The sequence below is a fragment of the Telmatherina bonti genome, assembly GCF_933228915.1.
Source record: "Telmatherina bonti genome assembly, chromosome: 4".
NCBI classification, from domain to species: Eukaryota; Metazoa; Chordata; class Actinopteri; order Atheriniformes; family Telmatherinidae; genus Telmatherina; species Telmatherina bonti.
Window position 1 is genome coordinate 2,121,294 of NC_136622.1, and position 12,005 is coordinate 2,133,298.

The 12,005-nt window shown below is 43.2% G+C and overlaps 1 protein-coding gene across 1 annotated transcript in view; it reads left to right on the plus strand.

The window, feature by feature from the left end:
* The window catches only part of tm9sf4 (transmembrane 9 superfamily protein member 4), a gene marked incomplete at its 5' end in the record, with an annotated part of 47,381 nt that overhangs the window by 31,537 nt on the left and 3,839 nt on the right, over positions 1 to 12,005 (plus strand). Inside the window, 4 exons of the mRNA XM_079239515.1 lie at positions 2,763 to 2,938; positions 3,022 to 3,085; positions 5,614 to 5,733; positions 8,803 to 8,892. Of these exons, the coding sequence (XP_079095641.1) occupies positions 2,763 to 2,938; positions 3,022 to 3,085; positions 5,614 to 5,733; positions 8,803 to 8,892 (450 nt within the window). The remainder of the gene's footprint in view (positions 1 to 2,762; positions 2,939 to 3,021; positions 3,086 to 5,613; positions 5,734 to 8,802; positions 8,893 to 12,005) is intronic.

Sequence of the window (12,005 nt, forward strand, 5' to 3'; positions counted from 1 at the left end):
TCTTGACAAGGTTCCAAAGTCTGTACAGGGTTCCTCTGTCTGTACAGGGTTCGTCTGTCTTTAAAGGGTTTCAAAGTTTTTACAGGGTTCCAAAATCTTTACAGGGTTCCAAAGACTTCACAGGTTTCCCAGGACATCACAGGGTTCCTTTGTCTTTGCACGGTTTTTAAGATTTTACAGGGTTCCAAAGACTTTACAGGGTTCCTGTGTCTTGACAGGGTTCCAGAGACTTTACAGGGTTCCCAAGACTTTACAGGGTTCCTGTGTCTTGACAGGGTTCCAAAGACTTTACAGGGTCCCTCTGTCTTTATACGGTTCCCAAGACTTTACAGGGTTCCAAAGACTTTGAATGGTGCCTGTGTCTTTACAGGCTTCCTGTGCCTTGACAGGGTTCCTGTGCCCTTACAGGGTTGCTGTTTCTTGACAGGACTCCTGTGTTTTAACAGGGTTTTTTGCCTTTACAGGGTTCCCAAGACTTTACAGGGTTCCTGTGTCTTGACAGGGTTCCTAAGACTTTACAGGGTTCCTGTGTCTTGACAGGGTTCCTTTGTCTTTACAGGCTTCCTGTGTCTTGAGAGGGTTCCTCTGTCTTGACAGGGTTCCTGTGCCTTTACAGGGTTCCTGTTTCTTGACAGGACTCCTGTGTCTTAACAGGGTTCCAAAGATTTTACAGGGTCCCTGTGTCTTGACAGGGTTCCCAGGACATAACAGGGTTCCTTTGTCTTTACAGCGTTCCTCTGTCTTGACAGGGTTCCAAAGACTTTAAAGGGTTCCCAAGACTAAACAGGGTTCCTTTGTCTTTACAAGGTTCCTGTGTCTTTACAGGGTTCCTGTGTCTTGACAGGGTTCCAAAGACTTTACAGGGTTCCCAAGACTTTACAGGGTTCCTGTGTCTTGACAGCGTTCCTGTGTCTTGACAGGGTTCCTGTGTCTTAACAGGGTTCCAAAGACTTTAAAGGGTTCCGAAGACTTTACAGGGTTCCTGTGTCTTGACAGGGTTCCAAAGACTTTACAGGGTCCCTCTGTCTTTATACGGTTCCCAAGACTTTACAGGGTTCCAAAGACTTTGAATGGTTCCTGTGTCTTGACAGGTTTCCTTTCTTTACAGGCTTCCTGTGCCTTGACAGGGTTCCTGTGCCTTGACAGGGTTCCTGTGCATTTACAGGGTTCCTGTTTCTTGACAGGACTCCTGTGTCTTAACAGGGTTATTTGCCTTTCCAGGGTTCCTGTGTCTTAACAGGGTTCCAAAGATTTTACAGGGTCCCTGTGTCTTTACAGGGTTCCCAAGACTAAACAGGGTTCCTTTGTCTTTACAAGGTTCCTGTGTCTTTACAGGGTTCCTGTGTCTTGACAGGGTTCCTAAGACTTTACAGGGTTCCAAAGACTTTACAGGGTTCCAAAGACTTTAAATGGTGCCTGTGTCTTGACAGGTTTCCTTTGTCTTTACAGGCTTCCTGTGTCTTGAGAGGGTTCCCACGACTTTGCAGGGTTCCTTTGTCTTTACAGGGTTCCTTTGTCTTTACAGGCTTCCTGTGTCTTGACAGGTTTCCTCTGTCTTGACAGGGTTCCTGTGCCTTTACAGGGTTCCTGTTTCTTGACAGGACTCCTGTGTCTTAACAGGGTTTTTTGCCTTTACAGGGTTCTGAAGACTCTACAGGGTTCCTTTGTCTTAACTGGGTTCCAAAGATTTTACAGGGTCCCTGTGTCTTGAGAGGGTTCCCAGGACATAACAGGGTTCCTTTGTCTTTACAGCGTTCCTGTGTCTTGACAGGGTTCCTGTGTCTTAACAGGGTTCCAAAGACTTTATAGGGTTCCAAAGACTTTACAGGGTTCCCAAGACTTAACAGGGTTCCCAAGATTAAACAGAGTTCCTTTGTCTTTACAAGGTTCCTGTGTCTTGACAGGGTTCCTGTGTCTTGACAGGATTCCAAAGACTTTACAGGGTTCCCAAGACTTAACAGGGTTCCAAAGACTTTACAGGGTTCCCAAGACTAAACAGGGTTCCTTTGTCTTTACAAGGTTCCTGTGTCTTTACAGGGTTCCTGTGTCTTGACAGGGTTCCAAAGACTTTACAGGGTTCCTCTGTCTTTGCATGCTTTTTAAGACTTTACAGGGTTCCAAAGACTTTATAGGGTTCCAAAGACTTTACAGGGTTCCCAAGACTTAACAGGGTTCCCAAGATTAAACAGAGTTCCTTTGTCTTTACAAGGTTCCTGTGTCTTGACAGGGTTCCTGTGTCTTGACAGGATTCCAAAGACTTTACAGGGTTCCCAAGACTTAACAGGGTTCCAAAGACTTTACAGGGTTCCCAAGACTTAACAGGGTTCCCAAGATTAAACAGAGTTCCTTTGTCTTTACAAGGTTCCTGTGTCTTGACAGGGTTCCTGTGTCTTGACAGGATTCCAAAGACTTTATAGGGTTCCTGTGTCTTGACAGGGTTCCTGTGCCTTGACAGCGTTCCTGTTTCTTGACAGGGTTCCAAAGACTTTACAGGGTTCCAAAGACTTTACAGGGTCCCTGTGTCTTGACAGGGTTCCAAAGACTTTACATGGTTCCTGTCTCTTGACAGGGTTTCCAGGACTTTTACCAACTCCGGGGATTTACAGGGACTTTTTCACAGCAGATGTGTGCTGTATTTTCTTAGAATCCAGTGATGTGTCAGAGCAACTTCTCTATTGAAGCGGAGTGTTGGACAGCATGATGTTTCTCATCGTCACATGTCCATGGTAAATAATACATCATCTAATTACCTCTCATTTCAGGTTCCCTTCACTACCATGCTCGCCCTGCTGTGCATGTGGTTTGGCATCTCCTTGCCTCTGGTTTATCTGGGATATTACTTTGGCTTCCGGAAGCAGCCTTACGATAACCCGGTGCGCACTAATCAGATCCCTCGGCAGGTTCCGGAGCAGCGCTGGTACATGAACAAGTTTGTTGGGTAAGAGTTTTACCAACCTGTCGTCTGATCTTTCCACTTTGTGGCGGTTCAGTGTTTGACACGAATTCTTTTCTTCTCATCAGAATCCTCATGGCTGGGATTTTACCCTTCGGTGCCATGTTCATCGAGCTCTTCTTCATTTTCAGTGTATGTACAGATTCTGCAGGACACAAAATAATCTTGACTGCTCTTAAACTGACTTTCTGTACACCATTCTCAGCTTTTGTCATTGATTGCGTGACTTGCACATTGGGAATGTTTGGGGTGGTAAACGGATCCAAAAAAAGAAAAAAAACAAAAAAACAGGCTCAGCTGCTACAGCTAGCATCTCCTGTGTCTGTAGATCTTCCAGTTAGTTTTCCAGTGATGCTTGTCATGTTCCAGACCGCCTGTTGACCCTAAACGACGTGGTAAATGTGTTTGTGCCATCAGAGCCGATACCTGGAAGCCTCTCGGCTGTGTTAGCAGCACCTTGTTGCTATTATGCAGCAACTAAAGTTTCTCTCAGCGTAAATGCGACTGCCATTTATTTATTTATTTATTTAAATTAGGACAATGCATATTCATCAACACATCGGCAAAAGCTTCAATGTAAATATGCCGGAGTTAGCACAAAGCTAATTTACATCCGTAGTCCTAAGGCAGGAAAGGACAGATAACACGTAGTCCCAACACAAGAAAACAAAAAAACAATACAGACATTACATCATAACAATAGACAACAATAGACAAATCTCACAGAGTTTAAGAGGCCCCAAGAAAAAAAATAAAATAACCTAGTGTGAGCATGCCTGGTTGGCATGCCATGAAGTTGGCTGGATATGTAGCAGATTCAGCCTTCACCACGTTGTAAATGGAGACGACAATTTTAGTGTTGATGAAAAATTATATTTATTTTCTTTATGGTGTCAATAAACAGTTATAAAATATGTTTTTCTCACAGTGACGTTAACTCCTAAGTTAAATTCGGCGATGTCTCTCATTTCTACATCAAGTTAACGTTATCGGCCTCTGCTGGTTTTTACTTTGACATGAAGAGGAAACACAATGTGGAGAACTTTCCACAGCTGGAAGTCTGACTTCCACTACCACTCAACATCACTAAACCTCCAACGACTTGTAAACTTAATTCCGCTCCTGTAAAACTGACCAGCTAATGTAATGGTGTTGGAGAAAAATCTCCCAATGAACAACAGACACTCAGGTCAGTAGAAAAGTATAAAAGTTTTACTTGCAAGTTCACACAAGCCAAGTGACCACAGCCGGTGGACAATGTGAACCAACAATCAACTTACAATTACACCCTTATATACTCTGTCCCTCAACCCCCTTCTGGGAACATCATAATCACAGTTCTCGGTGTAGGACCCCCAAAGTGAGGTTTACGATGCCAGTCTCCAGCAGGGGGTTAATGTCCCTTGTTGAGGTTTACATTTCAGAGACACTTTGAAGTAGATAAGAACTTCTCAACAAATATTATTCTGACCCCTTTAGCTTATTCCATCCTCCACGAGAAGCAAGATCTGAGTTCTTGCTTTTCGTGGCTGCAAAAACAAGAAAAAAATTATTTTTCATCCGGTCCATAGATACTCCACAAGGAGCAGGTCTGCAGCGAGGAGGGATCACTGCGGGGGAGATGTCTGCTTTATGTGCAATGAACCCGGTTGTTACCTCCGCCGAGGAGGTTATGTTTTTCCCGGCGTCTTTGTGCTCAAGATAACTCAAAAGGCTACAGATGGATTTTTATAAACATTTCAAGAGTTGAAAATGTGAAAATTCTGGTGGTGATCCGGATCACCGTTTGGATCCAGGAATGTTTTAAAAGAATTCTTTAACATTGTGCTTGGCGGAGGTTTCCGCTCTCTGCGTGCTTTTCTAGTTTCATATTTAACCAGCAACTTCGTCCATGGCAGGGCGAGGTGCGCACAAGGCAGGGCGGGTCGTGTACGCAGCAGGGCGAGGTGCGCACGTGGCTGGGTCTGAGTGTTTTAATGCTACATGTAAAAATGTTGGTACTTTCTCACCACCTCGATCAGCTGTTTTATCAAAACAAGCGGAAGCAGCAACTCCGCTTCATGCTTTCTCCATGTTAACCACGCCCACCTCAAATGTCTGACCAATCACACGATACTTCTCGGAGCCCCGCAAGAACAAAGTTCTGCAGCCACGAGAACAAAATGACGTAATTTTCTTCTTGGAGCCTCGAGAACAAGAAAAAAGTTCTCGCTTCTCGTGGAGGATGGAACAGGCTTTTGTCCTCTACAGAGGCTCACAATAGCATAATTACAATATTTTTCCAACAGTGGACAGTAAATCTTACTGGTAAATGTGGTGGAAAGTTAAGTCTGGTATAAAATTTCACACAGTTGGCAGTTTTGGAGATTGTAAACCAGGATTTTGTAAAAGATCTTGAGCACCAACAAGTATATTTTATATAAAATATGTCTGACATTAACATATAAGAGCTAAATTGGTTTGTGAAGTTTGCTGGCATCATTGTTGAGAAACAAATTTAACAGTCAATCATTAGCACCTAGCTTTAAGCCTCCCAACATGGCAACAATGTGACGTCACTGAGAATGGTCTGTATATTAAACTGAATCTTAAGGGTTTTATCCAGTTTGTGTCTGTTCAGAGTTTGTAATGTCTATGTCAATGTGTGTCGCCGCTAACAGGCCATCTGGGAGAATCAGTTTTATTACCTGTTTGGCTTCCTGTTTCTGGTCTTCATCATCCTGGTGGTGTCCTGCTCTCAGATCAGCATTGTAATGGTTTACTTCCAGCTGTGTGCAGAGGTGAGAACATCCACATCAACTGATTGGTCACAGGTGTTGAATTATCATGCATCATGTGTCCACTTTTTCCGTGCATACTGTGTTTTCTACAGATATAGCTGTCTCACTTTACGCTCACTAACACATTGGCCTGAAGTGAAACATGAAATACTGCCATGATAGCACAAAAACGTTTGTGAATTATTTAGTCACATTGTGGTTTAAGCTTTTCCTAACAGTGAAAAAATGATCAGAAATACCAGGATTTCTTGTCTTCTGTCAGAAAACCAGTTCTATTTGGTAAATAAAGTTAAAATGTCAAAAGTTTAGGACTTGTCCTGCAAATGAAATGCTGGCAATAAAGAATGAATATTTCTAACTTGTAATTGTGATGAGATCAAAATATGAAGTTCTAATGCAAGTCAATGGGACATTTGTAGCAACAAAGTTCCCCAGTGGCAGTATCCGATACTACGTAAAAATTCAAATCAGATAAGATTAGTCATTGATTTTTGACATATAGCTCGGGTTCTCTACCAGAGTTCTAGGAGCTTAAGGGTCCTATGCACTATCTTAGCTGTTTCAGGGGCTCCTTTGCAGAGTCTGCACCTGGGATCCTGTTTGGTATGGTAGATCTGGGCCTTGATCGCTCTGGTGCTCAGGGCCTGCTCCTGTGCTGCCATTATTAGTGCCTCTGTGCTGTCCTTCAGTCCAGCCCTCTCCAGCCATTGATAGGACTTGTTTATATCGGCCACTTCGGTGATCTGCCGGTGGTACATCGCATGCAGGGGCTTTTCCTCGGTGCCCTCTTCCTGATGTATTCATGGAGCTTGGATGTTTCATCTTGGATAGTGGCCTTGATGCTCACTAGTCCCCGGCCCCCTTCTTTGCGCTTAGTGTATAGTGGCTGGACATTGGACTTAGGGTGGAACAAGCCATGCATGGTGAGCAGTTGGCTGAGGGGGTTCAGGCCAATACAGAACAGCAGCAGGGACAGGGCATCTCCTTGATATATGCCACATTTGATGGACACTTGTGCAATTGGCTTGAAGTTGGCCTCCAAGGTGGTCTGTCACAACCTCATTGAGTTTGCAACAAAGGTCCTCATGCTGCCGTTGATCTTGTACAGCTTCAGACATTCCAGGATCCATGTGTGTGGCATTGAGTTGTAGGCTTTCCGGTCATCAATCCAGGCTTGTATATATAGACAATACAGGTTTGTCTGGGTCTTGTTCAGGGAGGGAGCTGTGGTCTGCTCTGACGTCTTTTAACCACTGTGCTTCACTGTTATGTGATGCCTCCTTCTCCCATATGCCTTTCCAGTATTGTTCTGTCTCCAGCCTTGATAGGTCAGCTTAAGTTGGATTATCCTAGCTGGGTTAGTTGAGAACAGCCAGTTTATTCTTCTGGCCTCAACTTCTCTTGTTGCCAATGCTTGGAGTCCTTGTTTGGCGGTTTCCAGGGCCTCAGGTATGGACATCTGGCTGTACCTCTCTGGCACCCTTTTCATGGTTGGGCTCTTCTGGAGTTCTGACAGTTGCCTAACTTCCCTTCAAGTTGCCTTGATCTTGGTTTCTAACCTCCTCTTCCATGGTGCCTCCTTCTTGCCCTTTATGTTCTTTTGACCAAGCTTCTCCAGGATCACTGTTGGTGTCCTGTATATCAGCTCATTGGTTTTAGTGATGGTTGCGGTAGGGATTGTTGTTATTGCATTCACCCTAGTTAGAAGGCTTTCTGGTACATCACTAATTCTTGCCAGTGGGTGCCGGCACACTCTCATCTTAGCTATGATGACCCCCCCAAGTGGTCCCCCTTGCAGTATTAGTGTGTTGTATCTCCTCAATCTCCAACTGTGATAGCAGCTGCCATTTGCGTATGTTGGACTATTGTGCTACTACTTGTTTTGGTGTCATTGTGGACTGTGGGTATCGAAGTATCCATATGTCCCACAGCCTCTTCATATAGCCCCGCTCACTAGGGTTACTTAGTAACATTCCAACAGTTCCTTATTTGCCTCTCGTGTCTATTGTCATCTACTTCGTGTTCCAGTAGCCCATTTGTCATCACAGCACCCTGGTTTCCTCAGTGTGTGACGCAGACCTTGTTTGACTGGGCAACATCTGAGCTGGTATGTCAGCTTCATTATTTCCACTCGTCATGAGGTAGTTGGGCAGTAGCGCTAAGGGTCTTGCCCAAGGACCCAAATGGATGATGTAGCACCTAGCACCATGTTACCTGCAGGATTCAAACTGTTCACCCGCACCCACTTCTCCAGCGTGTCCTCCGATGACTATGGGTACCACTTAGGGATGTGCAATAAATATCATTTGTAATTTATTGTTACAAATGCCCCCCCCCCCCCCCCCCCCCCCCCCCCCCCCCCTCTCCAGGACCCTCTAGCTCCCAGGATTCTGGTAGAGGACCAAACTTTAGATAACTAGCCACCCGCCCTGCCCAGAGGAGATGGGTGGGTGGCTGAGGGAAGTTTCTATATATTTAATCATATTTAATCATATTGTTAGTACAATAGCTATGTTTCCTTACCTCTAGAATTATGTAAAACCTAAATATGGCAATAAAAAAACTGCTTATGGAAACTACATTTGGCCTTTATTCTCTAATGAGGCGGTTTTTCTGACTTGTTGTAAAAGTGTGATGGAAACACTTTTTACACATTTGCACGTAACCAGATATGATGTAAGGGGGTCACGGAACATTTCAGGTAACGATGTATTTCTGGAGCAGATGGAAATCTGTTTACAAATCATAATTTTACTTTGTTGAAATGTTTGAAATCTGACTCTTTTTTTGCGTAAAACTGTGATTGAAACGACATTAACAACAGTCCTGTAACAGTATTTTCTCGCTTCTGAAATCAGAAAGAGGAAATCAAGGTTTTAGTTGGTGCAGTGTAATCAGGTTAAACTCATATTGGTTTTTCTTTTTCTCCTATGGGTTAATTGTCTGATTAACTGCAGACATGCAGACAAAGCATTAGACATGAATTTCTGAATATTTCATGTCCAGATTTGCTCCTGTTTTGCTGAAGTTTATCAATATAATAATGTGTTTTGTCTCTGTCCTTACCAGGACTACCGTTGGTGGTGGAGAACCTTTCTGGTGTCGGGAGGTTCTGCTTTCTACGTTCTTATTTATGCTATTTTCTACTTTGTCAACAAGGTGAGAACCTCACATTCCTGGTGGACCACATAATTGTCACAATTGTTTATGTCTTGAAATAACCATCAAAATTGGCACATATCCTCCCTGGAAATTTCCTGTTTGATAAAACCTGGTGGCCACCTAAAATTCATGATAGTGGCCATTCCTCCAACCTGAGCAGCATACCAGCTACGGTCAATGAAAAGTTAACCAGAAACAGACTGCCACCATCTAGTGCTGGACCAGGAAAAGAGATTTGTGTTCGTGGTTGGGACAGAGTTCCCACCAGCTGCAGAGCATTGCCAGCAGAAGTCCAAGTTGCAAGTCAGGATTCTGCAATTGATGCAGATGCTGCCGCTGTGGTCTGACCTGCACGCCCCATGAGGTGTTGTAGTAAAGTCATCCAGGCAGCAAGACGATATGTGACACACAAGTAAAGGCCTGCTGCCTACATTTACCTTCAATAATATATTAGACAATGTGAGCTGGGTGGCAGCAAGGGGCGGTGACCCTGGCGGTCCGATCCCTGCCTGCAGAAACTGGCTCTAGGGATGTGGACCTTCTTCCACTCTGGAGTTGCTCATGGTGAGAGGCGGCAAGCAGGTGTGGGCATTCTCATCAGCCCCCAGCTTGGTGTCTGCACGTTGGGGTTTATCCAGGTGGACGAGAGGGTAGTTTCCCTCCGCCTCTGGGTGGGGGGGACGGGTTCTGACTGTTTTCTGTGCTTATGCACCGAACAGCAGTTGAGAGTACCCTAAAGTACAACTTTACAATGACATGAAAAATGACATACTGAAGGCGATCAAAGACATCTAATTTTGCCATTCCACCTCTGGTCAAGTACAAACATGTCCCCATATATGAGCTTGAGCATTGACTATGTAACTGTATTACATAGTGTTCAGTGACCATATTTCCCGATAACCCCATTGCCAAAACCCCAGGAGAAATCCTGATCTGTTTTAGTCTGGAGAGAAATTTGTGTCTTTATTATCCAATCAAAAAAGTTAGATTTGAAACTAAAAATGATTTTTGAGAGCAAAATAAAAATAAAAAAAAAGTGAGAATCAAATTTCTTTTTGGAGAGATAGAAACAAATTAGGTTCCAATTAAGCATACTTCTCCAACTTCAATCAAAACTAATGTTTTCAATCAAAACTACAGTTTTCTTAAAACAAAACTAATTTTTGTAAGTCAAAAATTACAACCATTGTGCATAAAAATAACTCTTTACAGTTAAAAACATTTGGTTACAAGTTGGAAAGTTTTGTTTGCAAATCTGTCCTTTTTGCTTGCAATTCTGAAGTTTTGGTTGCAAATTTAACTGTATTTGATGGGTGGGGCCTGCGCTGGTGAGTGAGAGCAGAGTTTCTACTGGTTTGTTTCACCTGGCTCCGGCGCCAGCTACGCCTTCTGCGTTTCACCCATTTTTCTCTTGCTGTCCTGCTTGCAGGTAAGTTGATAGCCTGTTGGCAGGGATGGTCTTTGCTCTGGGCAATGTGGGCGACCGCCCAGGGCGCAACCTTTTTGAGGGGCGAATGAGCGTCCTAAATAAAAATAAAATAAGAAATAAAAAATCAGCAGTTATCCAGACTAATGCCGCGCATTTCCACATCAAATTAATAAGCGCTTATTAACCCCCACCCAAAAAATAGTATAAACAACTGGTGGCAGAAAATGATCTCCTGTAGATCCTTTCATACCAGGGGCCAGCCCACCCATAACCATATGGCGCATCAGCACTGGAACGACCACAACTCTGGGTGGGCCCAAATTTGCACCACAGCCAAAAGGTTACAATGCAAACCATCCCTATGATAACAACCCTACAAACTGAGTGGGCATAGCCCTTGCATACTGAAATAATAAAGCTTATTAAGACCAACAAAAAAGGATAAAAAACAAAAGTGAACACAAGAATTGAATATTTAAATGATAAAGTGATAAAATGAGGTAAAAATAAACGTGAATAAAAATAACAGTGAGAATAACAAAAATGGAGAAATAATCCTTACCTAGACTAAAAACTGGATAAGATCATCTGAAAGCTAAACTGAAAAGGTGGGTCATGAGCCTCTTTTTAAAAACATCAATAGTCTCTGCAGCCCCAGGGTTCCCTGGCTGGCTGTTCCGCAACCTGATAAAACCAACTGATCAGACACCATGTTTAACAATCAAACCAACTGATCAGACACCATGTTTAACAACCAGGTAAAACCAACTGATCAGACACCATGTTTAACAACCAGGTAAAACCAACTGATCAGACACCATGTTTAACAATCAAACCAACTGATCAGACACCATGTTTAACAACCATGTAAAACCAACTGATCAGACACCATGTTTAACAACCAGGTAAAACCAACTGATCAGACACCATGTTTAACAACCAGGTAAAACCAACTGATCAGACACCATGTTTAACAACCATGTAAAACCAACTGATCAGACACCATGTTTAACAACCAGGTAAAACCAACTGATCAGACACCATGTTTAACAACCAGGTAAAACCAACTGATCAGACACCATGTTTAACAACCATGTAAAACCAACTGATCAGACACCATGTTTAACAACCAGGTAAAACCAACTGATCAGACACCATGTTTAACAACCAGGTAAAACCAACTGATCAGACACCATGTTTAACAACCATGTAAAACCAACTGATCAGACACCATGTTTAACAACCAGGTAAAACCAACTGATCAGACACCATGTTTAACAACCAGGTAAAACCAACTGATCAGACACCATGTTTAACAACCATGTAAAACCAACTGATCAGACACCATGTTTAACAACCAGGTAAAACCAACTGATCAGACACCATGTTTAACAACCATGTAAAACCAACTGATCAGACACCATGTTTAACAACCAGGTAAAACCAACTGATCAGACACCATGTTTAACAACCAGGTAAAACCAACTGATCAGACACCATGTTTAACAATCAAACCAACTGATCAGACACCATGTTTAACAACCATGTAAAACCAACTGATCAGACACCATGTTTAACAACCATGTAAAACCAACTGATCAGACACCATGTTTAACAACCATGTAAAACCAACTGATCAGACACCATGTTTAACAACCATGTAAAACCAACTGATCAG